The 16836-nt window shown below is 40.2% G+C and overlaps 2 protein-coding genes across 6 annotated transcripts in view; one reads left to right on the forward strand and one right to left on the reverse strand.

Annotated features, from left to right (window-relative positions):
- LAMTOR3 (late endosomal/lysosomal adaptor, MAPK and MTOR activator 3) overlaps positions 1 to 16836 on the forward strand; it is an 82967-nt gene that overhangs the window by 20369 nt on the left and 45762 nt on the right. Inside the window, exon 8 of one of the 3 annotated variants that reach the window (XM_033857370.2) lies at positions 4388 to 16402. The exons of the other annotated variants lie outside the window; for them this stretch is intronic. Coding sequence (XP_033713261.1) covers positions 4388 to 4497 — 110 coding nt within the window. The 3' untranslated portion in view covers positions 4498 to 16402. Of the gene's footprint in view, positions 1 to 4387; positions 16403 to 16836 lie in introns of those variants that run through there. 3 annotated transcript variants of the gene reach the window in all.
- DAPP1 (dual adaptor of phosphotyrosine and 3-phosphoinositides 1) overlaps positions 1 to 16836 on the reverse strand; it is a 59987-nt gene that overhangs the window by 4983 nt on the left and 38168 nt on the right. For 2 of the 3 annotated variants that reach the window (XM_033857367.2, XM_019926460.3), the window contains 3 exons: positions 3772 to 3819; positions 2321 to 2383; positions 805 to 890 (listed from right to left, as the gene is read on the reverse strand). In XM_033857367.2, coding sequence (XP_033713258.1) covers positions 805 to 890; positions 2321 to 2383; positions 3772 to 3819 — 197 coding nt within the window. The remainder of the gene's footprint in view (positions 1 to 804; positions 891 to 2320; positions 2384 to 3771; positions 3820 to 16836) is intronic. The other variant, XM_033857369.2, reaches the window with a different exon arrangement.

Raw genomic sequence — 16836 nt, forward strand, 5'->3', positions numbered from 1 at the left:
AGTAAGCATGAGGAAAAGACCAAGACAATTATAGAGACATTGGACCTGACCTTGTCAAGGTAGCTGCCTATCTCCCAATTGCTTGTTATATGAGAAATATAACCCCTGTTAATTCATATGGTACCTTTATGTGAATTTTAAAAAGATTTCCATTATTGGTTGATACTATACAATCATTAATAGTAGTTAATGTTAATTTTCTTAGGTGTGACAACGGTATTGTAGTTCTATAGGTGGTTTTTTTTCCTTAGGAGATGCAAATTTAAGTATTCAGGGATAAAGTGCCATGATGTCTGCAACGTACCTTCAACTAGTTCAGGGTGAGAAATAAGACACTCTTTTCTCAAGATACTTTACTTCTCCCAGTTAGAAAATTGTCATGATATACTGATTGTGACAGAACAAAACACTTTTGTGCCGTCTGCCAGAATTGTCATCATTATACAAATCACTCATTGTTGGAGTCAACAAGGTTGTAATTGAAATTGAATAAAACACCTCAAAGGAATAAAAGCTGTCTAAGATGTGAATGGCATCCTACTTGTGCAGTGCATCATACTTGTGCAGTGTACAACCTAAACAATTATACCCAGGAGATTTTCCTACTTGTTTAAGTCACTTTAAATGAGGTATTATGTCACACTCGGCTGAAAGCACTTCTGACATACATGCCCTGTGTGACGGTTAAACCCACTTGCCTCAGATCAGAACATTTGTACACATTAAGACATACAATTTTTTATTCTTCTGCTAAACTGTCTGGCAAGAAGATTTTAAAAACATTTACTTTATAAAACAACTTACCAAAAACAGTTCACCCTTTCCTGTGAATAATCAAATTGTACAGCCGAACATTCTGTTAAATCTAGGCTCCGAATTGGTTCTGGTGACTTAAAAAAATAAAAGGGCAAACTGTGTCATCATAAGAACACACATACAAATCTGTACATCACTTGTTCCCCTAACAGGTCTCCACTATGAGCGACTGTCAACTTTCCTTCCACTACGGGGACTGATTATAGAAAACCTTCCTAAGGGAAGTCACATGCTCATCTGGGGATTGGCTTTTCATGAAACTGGACATTAGGAAGAGATTTTCTTTGTCAATTTAAATTTGGTGGAGATGGATTTTTAACACGTGGAAGGGAGTCATATTTGTCTCCCATGTTTTTAAACATCCACTTACTCAGAAATTTTGTGTAGGAGAGATAAGAGATGAAATAATTTTAAATTTGTTTAATGAAATCGGCATGAGAAATGGACATATTTTTAATAAAGGGGGACACTGCTGCAAGAGACAGTTAATACTGTGGCAAGAAAACAATTCCATTGCCTTAGACGGAGGGAATGATGTCCTCAGGGAGCTAGAGGTTAGCCAGCCTGAGAGAGCCGTGTCTGGGATACACATCTCGTCTTTGCAAAAGAACACTGCTCATATCAGGAATCAAGAATTCACATCTCCAATCGTTTATAGGATGCTTCAGGTGCTCATAAAATTTCAGGGATTTTGAAGGCAGACATTTCATCTACAGGGCTCTTTTTTTTTTTAACATCTTTATTGGAGTATAATTGCTTTACAGTGTTGTGTTATTTTCTGCTGTATAACAAAGTGAATCAGCTATACATATACATTTATCCCCATTTCTCCTCCCTCTTGCGTCTCCCTCCCACCCTCCCTATCCCAGCTCTCTAGGTGGACACAAAGCACTGAGCTGATCTACCTGTGCTATGCGGCTGCTTCCCACTAGCTATCTATTTTACGTTTGGTAGTGTATATATAACTCCATGCCACTCTCTCACTTCGTCCCAGCTTACCCTTCCCCCTCCCCATGTCCTCAAGTCCATTCTCTACATCTGCCTCTTTATTCCTGTCCTGCCCCTATGTTCTTCAGAACCACTTTTTTCTTTTTACATTCCATATGCATGTGTTAGCATATGGTATCTGTTTTTCTCTCTCTGACTTACTTCACTCTGTATGACAGACTCTAGGTCCATCCACCTCACTACAAATAACTCAATTTTGTTTCTTTTTATGGCTGAGTAATATTCCATTGTATATATGTGCCACATCTTTATCCATTCATCTGTCGATGGACACTTAGGTTGCTTCCATGTCCTGGCTATTGTAAATAGAGCTGCAATGAACATTGTGGTACATGACTCTTTTTGAATTATGGTTTTCTCAGGGTATATGCCCAGCAGTGGGATTGCTGGGTCGTATGGTAGTTCTATCTGTAGTTTTTTAAGGAACCTCTGTAGTGTTCTCCATAGTGGTACTGGGTTCACTTTTAAAGGGAAAATATATGACCATGTTTCTTACCATCTGGTCTTTGAAGTATTTCAGTTCATTTCTGTGCAAAGTGAACCACCTCGTTTTCCAGGTCTGAAAAAAAAAAATTAAAACATGTAGGTTTTGAATACAGGACCACAATATTTGAACTAGATAATTTCCTTTTGTTGTAAAAATACCTAAAAGATTAGATACAATAAGATATTCTTGTGGTGGTGTTTCTGAGGGAAAAACTTTCAAAATAAAACTTAAAATTTTAAAGTTTCAAAAATTAAAATGATTCCATGCATTAAGCTCACAACGAAGGCAAAGATATCAACATTTTTAAACAAGTGAAAAGAAATAACCTATCATAAACATTCAAGGTGACTTATAACAAACTGCTGAAATTTCCATCTTAATAAGACTTAATAATCCTAATAAAACTCCATAATAAAAACAGATATCATTGTTCAGCACCTACTGAGGCTACACACTGTCCTTGGAGGTTTATATACATTATAGCCAATCCCCAAACATTGCCAAGTATTGGGTTGGCCAAAAAGTTCGTTCGGGGTTTTCTACTAGCCTATGGAAAAGCCCGAACGAACTTTTTGGCCAACCCAATATTATTATTCTTGTTTTACAAATAAGCAGATTGAGGTTTAGGAAGCTCAACCACATGCTATTCTAAACCTTGCCTAAGAGCTCCATGACCTTGGTGGAAAAACAGCGGTTACCCACTGCCTCTTTCTTATGTACTAACAGAACACTAATGATGTTGGGTGGCAATGTTCCCGGTTAAAAGAAGTAACTGGATTTAAACATAATGCTGTGAACATGAATACTTCCTCTCCTTAGGGAGCATCCAGTCCAGTAGGGACACAAATAACTAAATACTTAGGTTAAATTCAAGCAGGCCAGTATCCTTGAGAGGTTAAGTGTCCTGACTCTTAAAATGGGAAAGAACAGACACATTCCATGAAGGTCTTCTTGGCATGTGAAAATGGAATAGAGTAACTTTAAAGGTATAATCACATAAATAGAGGATACCCTCCCAACTAGTAAAGTCCTAAATTTTGTTTTCTTTGGGATTTTATAATATAGTTACATTCATGTTGGTGACGGGTCTTTTGGGGCCTACTGTTAGGTAAACATTTCATCCAATTTTGACTTCTTTTTTGTTAAAAAATCTTAAAAGGCCAAGATATGTGCTAGAGTTAACTTGCTACATTCATCCTCAATCACTGCATCAAAAGGATTATATGTTTTCTTGGGTATTAAATGTAGGCTATTCTCATACATTCGGCTTTGCCAAAGAATAGTCAAGTCATTTTCCAGAATTTTGACTAATATTGGCCATAAAGATGAACTCTGGAAACAGGTAAATACTATAACTGGGTCAAAATAAGTAGGTTCTGCTTTTTAAAAAGTCAAAATGAGGGTTGAGCCCCCATGACGTGCTCTCTTTCTTTGTGGCTGGCAGCAACGTGCTTCCTTACCTTGACGAGCCCCCCCTGTTTGGTGAGGTAACCTTCTTTGGTGCCCAGCTGAAAAAAGAACGAAACAAGTGAAGCCCAGAGCTATCACAACTTTATTTTTGTTTTTCTATTTCTGTCCTATTTTAAAATGAAACACAAGTTTGCCTTTGATCTTTAAGTAATTGCCTCTCAGTTTTCATCTAGGCACTTGAAAATCCTCCCTGTGTTGTGAGAGACTGTTTTCAGACCAGATCATCGGGTGTGATTCTGTAGCAACAGGCAACAATGGACAGATTCTCCTCTAACACGAGTTCGCAGTTTGCAAACAATCAGCCACATCATACCACTCATAAAAGTCGGCATTGGGCAAAGTGTGTGTGTGCATCCCAGCTGCTTGCATTGTTGGTGGGGTGTTATGCCCATAAATATGTCCACACACACTGACATGGGGTCAGTATCTGGGAAACTCTGAATTAAGAAGGATTTTAATCCTTCAAAGAAGGATTTCTGTACTTCCCGGAGTCTGTTTTATGCTAATGTGCTTCATGAATTGTAAAGAAGGAACATTAGAAATAGCATTTTCAACATTTATTTTATCATGTAATTCTCCTTTAAACCCCCTTTTATTTTTTTGCAGACAGCCTCTTGAGACCTATAGTCCATGGAACAGATTTTCATGAGTGCAGACTTATTTACACGGGATTCATCCAAAAGGGATTTGAAGTGAGAATGAGTCATTCCTTTTAACTCACTCATCATTAATTCCAGAGTAACAACATTACACACTTAGCTGGCACCTACAAAATGTAAGGAATGGTGGGGAACTGTGTGAATAGAAATTTGCATAAAACCAGGACCCTCAGATGAAAAATATTCTAAGTTCATAAATTTCCAAAGAAATTAAATTCCTGGTAAGATGTTATGTTCTAATATAATGTCATAATATATCTTATATTAGTAAGAAAAAAATGAATAGAAACTGGGAAATGACTTGTTGATGTCAATGTTTTTTTCCTGGGAGTTTCCCTGAGGGGAATTCTCCCTACCAAATAAAAAAAGGAGCAACAAAGAGAGTGAAAACTAGAAATAATATATGACCACTTCCTCTACAGTTCTATGGCATTTAAGTAAGGATGAACTTCCCAGGCGTTCATTTAAATAATGCTAAATAACATTGGAGAATTTGATATCAAATAATCAGCTTGATTTATTTTGACACTAAACAAAATTGAACTGACTGAATTGAGTTTGGGTATTATATTATGGAAATAGAAAAAAGTTAACATTTTGGATTATTGAGTCTGCAGAGGCAAAATAATTAAGGGTAAATTGTTTCATAGAAGAGTCTGATAGAATTATTTACTAAAATCTTACTAAGGGATATGCTATTCACTCCATCTTACCTCCATCCAAACAATATATTATAAGTCTAGTATCTTTCTAAGGTTTTGATAGATAAATAGAAGTTTGCAGAGAAAGAAGCTGAGAATACCAACTTTATTCATGGCCTCAGGAGGTAAGAAAGGAAACAACTATACAGCAGATTTATGTTTTTAAAAATATATGATCTGTAATAAGAAAGATGTTTATAATAGCCCCAAATTGGAAACAACCTAAATATTTTAAAAATAAAGCATTACCCTGCCTACCCTTCTTTCTATCTGCCTCCCTACCTGCCTTAAATTTAGTCCAAAACCATCAGGTGGGATGAAGCAAGGCAGGCATTAGTGTGAGTGTGTGCAGGGCACTGGTGCACCTTAGCACAGGGTGGAGTCAAATCAGGGAACAGAGGGCATCTGTGGGGACAATGGTGGGGGTGGCAGGTCAGTGCCAGGCGTTGAAGCCTGGCAGGGTGAGGAGGGCTTCCACCCCAGATGCGTGGAGGTGCCGGCCAGGGCACAGTTTCAGAGCCAAGTCAGGCTATGTGGGCATCTGCGGTAGGGGAGGGAGTGAAAGTAGACAGGCAGCGGGGTTCCTGCCTGGCTGCAATTGGAGACTGATTACATTTGACTGATCAACAAATAAGTGAATGTATTGAACATAATGGAATCCATGTTCCTCACTGTGGGGAAAGAGACTTACAACTATGAAAAGTGAAGAAATTAAAATAAGCCTTGTGGGGCTTCCCTGGTGGCGCAGTGGTTGAGAGTCCGCCTGCCGATACAGGGGCCACGGGTTCATGCCCCGGTCTGGGAAGATCCCACATGCCGCGGAGCGGCTGGGCCCATGAGCCATGGCCGCTGGGCCTGCGCGTCCGGAGCCTGTGCTCCACAACAGGAGAGGCCACAACAGTGAGAGGCCTGGGTACCGCAAAAAAAAAAAAAAAAAGCCTTGTGGAACTAGAGTAGGATTGGAGGTATGGGTGCAAACCCATGGTTAGATGCTAGATAGATAGATAAATAGATAGATAGATAGAAATTTAGATAGATAGAACTAGAAAGAAATACAGACAGCAATATAGGTAAGTGTACATATGTATAGACATACATATTTTCCCTAGCTCTGTTCGCAGAGTGGGCTGGGAGAGTGACATTCTGCTAATAATGCAATTGTAGCAACCAGATCTGGATTTCTAAAGTACTACTCTCCAGAAATAGCTAATTGTAGAGCTGGATACAAGAAAAGTACAAGATAAGCCTGGAACACTTTGCTGTACCAGAAATTAAGAAAATTCTCAAAGAATTATGAGGTTGTATGGATACAAAAAGTCATGTGGAAATAGCTCTTACTGGCCCAAACTGGGGAAATTTGAGGGATGAAAATAAATAATAACAGTCATGATTAGAACCCATAATATAAAAACAGTTGGATAAATTCAAAGAATAAAAAGCTTTTCTTTTCAGTAGAATGACAATCAATAAATGTAAAAGAAATAAGACAACCACAGAATCACCCCTTGGCAACAATCACAGTAATAATTAAAGCAGCCAAGAAACATCAATGGATGATAAAATTGGTGGATGCAAGTTTAATGAGGAACAGGATACCTACTTAGTCTCAAATAATCTCCCCCCAAAATATTCATTAATGACAAAGGGAATAAGGTGACTTCAGAGTGAAGAAACCTGGCAGACACCGATTAATCAAGTCATCAAACACACTGGAATAAGACAAATTGAAATCGTGTTCCACTTGACAGGATGCAGTGAGACATGCAGAGCATCACTTTTGTGGTATTTCTACCAAAAAATGCAAAACCCGAATCTAATCACAAGGTTACAGCTGATAAGTTAAAGTTGGGGAACAGTTCTCAAAAGAATTAGCCTTTAGTATTCAGAAGTGTCAAAGTCACAATATCAAGGAAAAACTGAGGAAGCGTTCCAGAGTGAAGAATACTCAAGAGGCAGGACAAATAAAAGCAACTTGTGATCTTGGATTGGATCCTTTTGCTCTAAAGGGCCTTACTGGGAAAACTGGTGACGCCTAAATGAGATCTGTGGATGGGACCATGGTGCTGTATCAATGTGAGTTTCCTCATTTGAATGGCTCCGTGTGGTCATGAGGCAAATGTCCTTGCATGTAGGGAATACACACTGAAGTACTGGGGTGATGGCATCATGCAGGCAATTTACTTTCTTTGTATTGTTCTTTCAATTTTTCTATAACTTTGCAGTTATTGAAAATAAAAAAATAGCATGTAAAATATAATAGAGAATTAACAAAATAAATTATGATATATCCAAATAATGAAATGTTAAGGAATTTGTTTTAATTATGTTTTAGAAGACTATGTAGTGACGTGGAAGATGTTCACAATATATAATTAATTAAACAAGCATATTATAACTCTACAGTGCAGAGTGGGGGAAGACGCCATAATGAAACTGGTTAGTCAATGTTGTCTTAATATTGTTGACAATTCTGTAAAGTTCCTTTTTATGAATATTTCTATTTAAGCCATTTCACCTTTGTTTTGAAATCCTTCCCATTTAAGGAGAAAATGTGACACTTGCTGAAAAGCTTGTAAGAAAACCTCTCTTCTGCCACCCCCTTTTTTTCCTTTTAAACCTTCTTTAAATGACAAATCTTCTAGGTTATTAAGGTTGTGAGTTTTTATTTTTGTTTGTTTTTAATGAGCATTTGTCTTTTAGAATAGGATTGGGTGATAATGTTTAAATGGACAAAACCAAACATGACTTTGTGCAGTTAACAAAATATATATATTTATTCAAGAAAAAGACTAGGATAGACACCAAAACTGTGAGAAGAGCTTCAAAGACAGAATACTGGAAAGGCCAGCATGCAAGGGAGGTGTCTAAGAAGAGGAACTGTAAAATGTGCTGAAAAGATAACATAATAAAGACAGAAAGAGGTTGCAGGAGCAAAGGAAACAGAATTTTTAGAGGAAGAGAGTTCTTAAAAATGTCAAATACCACAAAAGGGAAGCTAAGGAAGCTAATGAGCTAACGTTTGAGATAGGCTCTGGTCTATGTCAAGCACTTGACGTATATTACCTCCCGTAAACTCTACTAACAAAACTAACTGGTGGTTTGCAGTCCCCAGGTCCAAAACTACACCCCTTTCCCATCCCCCATTCCTCCACAATCTCAGCCATCTCAGTAAACAGCAGTATTTACTCCGTTGCTCTTTCCTTCGCACACTACATTCAATCCATCAGTAAGTCTTGTTTCTTCTACATTTGAAACACATCGTGAAGCTGACCAGTTCTTATGGCTTCCTCCTGTTCTAACTACTATTCTTATTCCCCTCTCTGGTTTCAACTACCACAGTCTCTCACCGGGACGGTTGTCACAGCCTCCTAACTGGTCTCCTTGCCTCCAACTTTTCCCCGACTCCATTTTCAACTTAGTAGTGAAAATTATCTTTTTAAAAAATTTAAAACTTAAACAAATTTTGTAACTCAAACTCCCATGATTTATTTTATCAACGCTTAGAAAAAAAATTAATTCTCTACTTTATCCTACAAGGCCTTTCGTGTTGTGTAAGGAAAGGACAATTAGCATTTTGGGTAATTCTTCATCATGTGTTGTGGGATATTTAGCCTCCATGACCCCTGCCCATTGTTGGACAATTCTCCAGGGGTCTCTTTTGTTTCTCCATGTCTTACGAGCAAGGCACCGATAGCCCTTTGTCCCACACCAATTTTTAAAGCATATTTGTATAGCAGACAGCCTGAAAAGGTAGAAATAGCGCTCCCTTCAGAGGAAAAGACAGACATGCAGAAGCCTTTTGTGTCTTTCAACACCTGTGAAACTGTGGCAGGCGAACTTGTTAGCTGGCAAGAAGGGTAAAGTCCCAGACCCTTCACAGCTCCAGACACCCACTAATGTTGGCAGTGCTCCAGAGCATTGTGACAACTGAAATGCTCATAAATTTCCAAACACTCAGCTGGGTGGCACTGCGCTTTGAGAACTCCATTGGCTACATGATCTGACTCTCATCACCCCAATAATCTCATCTCCTACCACTTTCCCTCTAGCTCACTCCATGCCAGTTGCTAGATCTTCTTACTAGTCTTTAAACGGCCTCAATTTAGTTCCCACCTCGAGGCTTTTGTCCTGATCTCTGCCTGCAACGCTCTTCTACATCCTGACCTGAGTCATTCCTTCCCTTCTGTGAAGCCTCTGCTCTAATGTCACCTCCTCCTAGAGGTCTCCCTTGCTTCCCTCTCCTACCCTTATCCTACTTTTTCTTTTTATGACCTATTAGTATCTGGGTTTATAATATTCTGTTGATGATTGTCTGTGTTCCCCCTACTACAGTGTGAGCTCAGTGAGGGCAGAACCTTTACCTAATTTATTCCCAACTCTCCAGTGCTTAAAACAGTCCTGGGTGCACTGTAGGCACTTTTAAAAAAGTTTGTTAAATAAATGAATCAGTTAAATTTCATCCTATCTCAGAAGCATGATCCTACGTTGTGTATAAAATATATAAATTGTAATTTCCCCAAATGTGGTTGCCAAAGGATGGTAAACAGTTTTGCAGAAACATCTACATTTCTGGGCAATAAGACACCTAGTTTCATTTTCACTTCAAGCAAGTTCTTTTTCCTGTAAATAGCACTTAATCCTCTTCCTCCACTGCCAGAGCTTGTGCAAGAACCCCATCCCCAAAGGAGAAGGCAGATGTCTAGAAGCCCTCAGAGCTCTCAGGTTGGGGTGGAGGGGCAGTATCATAGGTGCATGGGAGTAATCAATCAAGGCTGTGAACTCTTGTGCTCAGCAAGGGACAAGAGCTTCTAATCAGACTAGAACTGGTTCCCCAGCAGGCTGGTCCAGTTATCAATCATTCCTTAGTGAGGAATAGTGTGACTGCAAAATCCACTAGAAAACCTTTAGCGTTTGCTGTCTATATCAATACACAATAAATGCATGGACCTCTCATTATACAGTGTGAGTGCAGACATTTTCAACTATCCACTCATCACTGTTTTAAAAACTCCATTATACAGAACCTTTTGTGTATATTCATATTTGAAGGTGAATCCATCTGATACCTGGAGCGAGCAAAGAAGGTAAGCAATAAGACTTGCAGAATTTGATCTCAAGAGGGCTGTATCTACCTAAGTATGCTGTGTTTCATGCTTACACCAGCTCCACAAATTAGGTCTTATCTGCATTTTACTGTTGAAAAATGATGCACGTAGTAGGGTATGGTTCGATTGACCTTGAGTGGAGATCTTTAGGGGAAGGTAACAGATGAGAATGTAAACTTTAACTGAGAGTACAAATGAAAACGCTGTTAAAGTGATCGGGGGTGGGGTAAGGATCGTAAAGAGGAAGGTTAGGAAGAGTCCCGTCAACGGGAAAACAAAGAATTGGTTAGAGGGTAGATCTTAATGTGTTCTTTGGTCTGTTTTGACGTGAGACTATTTGTTGTCTTGCTTTCCTAAATTTCTCTAGTTCTGAGGTCTTATACTTGCCCTTCTAACTCTAACAAAGCTAAAACATCTTTCTCAACCAATTTCCAGAATTTTTATTTTTGAGTAGATGTAGCATAGTAACAATGTAATATGTCGGGAACCTGGCTAGGCTATAAAGCTATGAAGACAGGCAATGATTTCTGTCCCGCGAAGTGTCAGGCTCCTGGAGAGGGCAGACAGCGTGCAGGTAGTCAGCCCCTAGTATGATGATTCCAGCATAAAGGTGAGCCCAGGGTGCACAGAGGAGGGGCATTTTAGAGGAAGCTAAGAGGGATCCAAAAAGGCTTCCTGGAAGAGGCTGATCCCGGATGCAAGTCTGTAAGGATGAGGGGACAGTAGCAGTGTTGGCAGCATTTCTGATGCAGGGAGGGGAAGAGGAGAACAGTTGTGGAGAGAGGTGGGGTCCATAGCGTGAGTGTAGGAGGAGCATGAGGTCAGGCCAGAGGGGTGAGCAGGTTCCAGGCGGATGAAGACAGTGGGCACCACCGAAGGATGTTAAGCAGGGAGGTCACATGGTAAACCTACTTCTTAGGAGAGATGCCTCTGCTGGCGGGGTTGAGAAAGTACCGCAAAGACAAAAAGGTCACGTGTGTTTTAACATAATTTGTAACTGAACATCTTCAAGCATCATGGTTGCTGTCTAGAACTAGGTCTTGAGATTTCATTTGGCTGTTGTCCCCTTTATCATCGGCACACATGCAGATGTCTTATACCAAAGCATGTAGCCAACGAGGAAGAGGGAAAGAATAGGGGAGCGCTGCACATGATGAAGGGAAAAGGGTGCTGGAGAAGAATCTTTGCAGGGTCACAGCTCCCAGAACAAACGTAAACGGACTGAGGAGAACAATGAAAGTCCCAGATACACTGAAACTGAACAGTGGCTCACACGTTGCAAAGAAATGCAAGTGCCTTCTGTCCGTACCCTTCATTCAGTGAAGGAAGAAAAGGCCAGGGAAAAATAACATCCTGAGAGATTGCAGCCAAGGTGGAGAATCTTTTTCTTCCATAGAAGGTTGAAATGTAAAAGAAGATTTTTCTATTCTTAATTTAAGAAATTTGTAGAATAACAGTTTAGCCAACTGTGTGACCATAAACATCTCTGGCCCATTCTACCACGAACTTCTTTGGTGAAGTAAGGCCGGGATTTAAGTGCCATTTCCGAGGTCTTTAAAATCCTATCACTGAAGGGAGACCTTCAAGATGGTGAACAGGTAAGACGTGGAGATCACCTTCCTCCCCACAAATACATCAGAAATACATCTACACGTGGAACAACTCCTACAGAACACCTACTGAAGGCTGGCAGAAGACCTCAGACCTCCCAAAAGGCAAGAAACTCCCCACTTACCTGGGTAGGGCAAAAGAAAAGAGAAAAAACAGAGACAAAAGGATAGGGACGGGACCTGCACCAGTGGGAGGGAGCTGTGAAGGAGGAAAGGTTTCCACGCACTAGAAGCCCCTTCGCGGGCGGAGACTGCAGGTGGCGGAGGGGTGGAGCTTCGAGGCCGCGGAGGAGAGCGCGGCAACAGGGGTGCGGAGGGCAAAGCGGAGAGATTCCTGCACAGAGGATCGGTGCCGACCAGCACTCACCAACCCGAGAGGCTTGTCTGCTCACCCGCTGGGGCGGGCGGGGCTGGGAGCTGAGGCTCGGGCTTTGGTAGGAGCGCAGGGAGAGGACTGGGGTTGGCAGCGTGAACACAGCCTGCAGGGGGTTAGTGCGCCACGGCTAGCCGGGAGGGAGTCTGGGGAAAGGTCTGGAGCTGCCGAAGAGGCAAGAGACCATTGTTTCAGGTGCGCGAGGAGAGGGGATTAAGAGCGACGCCTAAATAAGCTCCAGAGGCGGGCGCGAGCCACGGCTAAAAGCGCGGACCCCAGAGACGGGCATGAGACGCTAAGGCTGCTGCTGCCGCCACCAAGAAGCCTGTGTGCGAGCACAGGTCACTATCCACACCCCGCTTCCGGGGAGCCTGTGCAGCCCGCACTGCCAGGGTCCTGGGATCCAGGGACAACTCACCCGGGAGAACGCACGTCGCGCCTCAGGCTAGTGCAATGTCACGCCGGCCTCTGCCGCCGCAGGCCCGCCCCGCACTCCGTGCCCCTCCCTCCCCCTGGCCTGAGTGAGCCAGAGCCCCCAAATCAGCGGCTCCTTTAACCCCGTCCTGTCTGAGCAAAAAACAGACGCCTTCCGGCGACCTACACGCAGAGGCGGGGCCAAATCCAAAGCTGAGCCCCTGGGAGCTGTGAGAACAAAGAATAGAAAGGGAAATCTCTCCCGGCAGCCTCAGAAGCAGCGGATTAGAGCTCCACAATAAACTTGATGTACCCTGCATCAGTGGAATACCTGAATAGACAACGAATCATCCCAAATTGAGGCTGGGAATTTGGGGAGCAAGCATATATATATATTTTTTTTTCCTTTTTTCTCTTTTTGTGAGTGTGTATGTGTATGCTTCTGTGTGTGATTTTGTCTGTATAGCTTTGCTTTCACCATTTGTCCTAGAGTTCTGTCTGTTTTTTGTTAGTTTTTTTTTTTTTTAGTATAGTTCTCAGCACTTGTTATCATTGGTGTTATCGTTGTTATCATTTGTTTTTTTGTTTGGTTGCTCTCTTCTCTCTTTTTTCTTTTTAATAATTATTTTTTATTTTGATAACTGTATTTTATTGTTTTTTCTTTCTTTATCTCTTTTTCTCACCCCTTTTCTTCTGAGCCATGTGGCTGACAGGGTCTTAGGGCTCCAGCCGGTTGTCAGGCCTGTGCCTCTGAGGTGGGAGAGTGGAGTTCAGGACATTGGTCCACCATAGACCTCCCAGGTCCACATAATATCAAATGATGAAAGCTCTCCCAGAGATCTCCATCTCAATGCTAAGACCCAGCTCCACTCAACAACCAGCAAGCTACAGTGCTGGACACCCTATGCCAAACAACTAGCAAGACAGGAACACAACCCCACGCATTAGCAGAGAGGCTGCCTAAAATCATAAAAACGTCACAGATACCCCAAAACACACCACCGGACATGGACCTGCCAACCAGAAAGACAAGATCCAGCCTCATTCACCAGAACACAGGCACCAATCCCCTCTACCAGGAAGCCTACACAACCAACTGAACCAATCTTAGCCACTGGGGGCAGACACCAAAAACAACAGGAACTACGAACCTGCAGCCTGCGAAAAGGACACGCCAAACACAGTAACTTAAGCAAAATGAGAAGACAGAGGAACACACAGCAGATGAAGGAGCAAGATAAAAACCCACCAAACCAAACAAATGAAGAGGAAATAGGCAGTCTACCTGAAAAAGAATTCAGAGTAATGATAGTAAAGATGATCCAAAATCTTGGAAATAGAATGGAGAAAATACAAGAAACATTTAACAAGGACCTAGAAGAACTAAAGAGCAAACAAACAATGATGAACAACACAATAAATGAGATTAAAAATTCTCAAGAAGGACTCAATAGCAGAATAACTGAGGCAGAAGAACGGATAAGTGACCTGGAACATAAAATAGTGGAAATAACTACTGCAGAGAAGAATAAAGAAAAAAGAATGAAAAGAATTGAGGACAGTCTCAGAGACCTCTGGGACAACATTAAATGCACCAACATTTGAATTATAGGGGTCCCAGAAGAAGAGAAAAAGAAAGGGACTGAGAAAATATTTGAAGAGATTATAGTTGAAAACTTCCCTAATATGGGGAAGGAAATAGTCAATCAAGTCTAGGAAGCACAGAGTCCATACAGGATAAATCTGAGGAGAAACACGCCAAGATACATATTAGTCAAACTATCAAAAATTAAATACAAAGAAAAAATATTAAAAGCAACAAGGGAAAAACAACAAATAACATACAAGGGAATCCCCATAAGGTTAACAGCTGATCTTTCAGCAGAAACTCTGCAAGCCAGAAGGGAGTGGCAGGACATATTTAAAGGGATGAAAGGGAAAAACCTAAAACCAATATTACTATACCCAGCAAGGATTTCATTCAAATTCGACAGAGAAATTAAAACCTTTACAGACAAGCAAAAGCTAAGAGAATTCAACACCACCAAACTAGCTTTACAACAAATGCTAAAGGAACTTCTCCAGGCAGGAAACACAAGAGAGAGAAAGGACCTACAATAACAAACCCAAAACAATTAAGAAAATGGTAATAGAAACATACATATCAATAATTACCTTAAATGTAAATGGATTAAATGCTCCAACCAAAAGACATACAGTGGCTGAATGGATACAAAAACAAGATCCGTATATATGCTATCTACAAGAGACCCACTTCAGACCAAGGGACTCAAACAGACTGAAAGTGAGGGCATGGAAAAAGATATTACATGCAAATGGAAATCAAAAGAAAGCTGGAGTAGCTATTCTCATAAAGTCACACAAAATAGACTTTAAAATAAAGACTATTAAAAGAGACAAAGAAGGACACTACATAATGATCAAGGGATCAATCCAAGAAGAAGATATAACCATTGTAAATATTTATGCACCCAACATAGGAGTACCTCAGTACTTAAGGCTAATGTTAACAGCCATAAGAGGGGAAATCGACAATAACACAATCATAGTAGGGACTTTAACACCCCACTTTCACCAATGGACAGATCATCCAAAATGAAAATAAATAAGGAAAAACAAGCTTTAAATGATACATTAAACAAGATGGACTTAATTGATATTTATAGGACATTCCATCCAAAAACAACAGAATACACATTCTTCTCAAGTGCTCATGGAACATTCTCCAGGATACATCAGATTTTGGGTTACAAATCAAGCCTTTGTAAATTTAAGAAAATTGAAATCGTATCAAGTATCTTTTCCAACCACAATGCTAAGAGACTAGATATCAGTTACAGGAAAAAAATGTGTAAAAATACAACCACATGGAGGCTAAACAGTACACTACTTAATAAGAGTTAGAGATCACTGAAGAAATCAAAGAGGAAATCAAAAAATACCTAGAAACAAATGACAATGGAGACACGATGACCCAAAACCTATGGGATGCAGCAAAACCAATTCTAAGAGGGAAGTTTACAGCAATACAATCCTACCTCAAGAAACAAGAAACATCTCAAATAAACGATGTAAACTTACACCTAAAGCAATTAGAGAAACAAGAACAAAAAACCCCCACAGTTAGCAGAAAGAAAGAAATCATAAAGATCAGATCAGAACTAAATGAAAAAGAAATGAAGGAAACAACAGCAGAGATCAATAAAACTAAAAGCTGGTTCTTTGAGAAGATAAACAAAATTGATAAACCACTAGCCAGACTCATGAAGAAAAAAAGGGAGAAGACTCAAATCAATAGAATTAGAAATGAAAAAGGAGAAGTAACAACTGAAACTGCAGAAACACAAAGGATCATGAGAGATTACTACTGTATGCCAATAAAATGGACAACGTGGAAGAAATGGAAAACTCTTAGAAAAGCACAACCTTTCAAGACTGAACCAGGAAGAAATAGCAAATATGAACAAACCAATCACAAGTACTGAAATTGAAACTGTGATTTAAAATCTTCCTATAAACAAAAGCCTAGGACCAGATGGCTTCTCAGGCGAATTCTATCAAACATTTAGAGAAGAGGTAACACTTATCCTTCTCAAACTCTTACAAAATATAGCAGAGGGAAGAACACTCCTAAACTCATTCTACGAGGCCACCATCACCCTGATACCAAAACCAGACAAAGATGTCGAAAGAAAGAAAACTACAGGCCAATATCACTGATGAACATAGATGCAAAAATCCTCAACAAAATACTAGCAAACAGAATCCAACAGCACATTAAAAGGATCATACACCAGGATCAAGTGGAGTTTATCCCAGGAATGCAAGGATTCTTCAATATACACAAATCAATCAACGTGATACACCATATTAACAAATTGAAGGACAAAACCATATGATCACCTCAATAGATGCAGAGAAAGCTTTTGACAAAATTCAACACCCATTTATGATCAAAACCCTCCTGAAAGTAGGCATAGAGGGCACTTACCTCAACATAATAAAGGCCATATATGACAAACCCACAACCAACATCTTTCTCAATGGTGAAAAACTGAAACCATTTCCAGTAAGATCAGGAACAAGACAAGGTTTCCCACTCTCACCACTCTTATTCAACAGAGTTTTGGAAGTTTTAGCCACAGCAGAGAAGAAAAAGAAATAAAAGGAAT

Source organism: Tursiops truncatus, chromosome 5 (assembly GCF_011762595.2).
Source record: "Tursiops truncatus isolate mTurTru1 chromosome 5, mTurTru1.mat.Y, whole genome shotgun sequence".
Lineage (NCBI taxonomy): Eukaryota > Metazoa > Chordata > Mammalia > Artiodactyla > Delphinidae > Tursiops > Tursiops truncatus.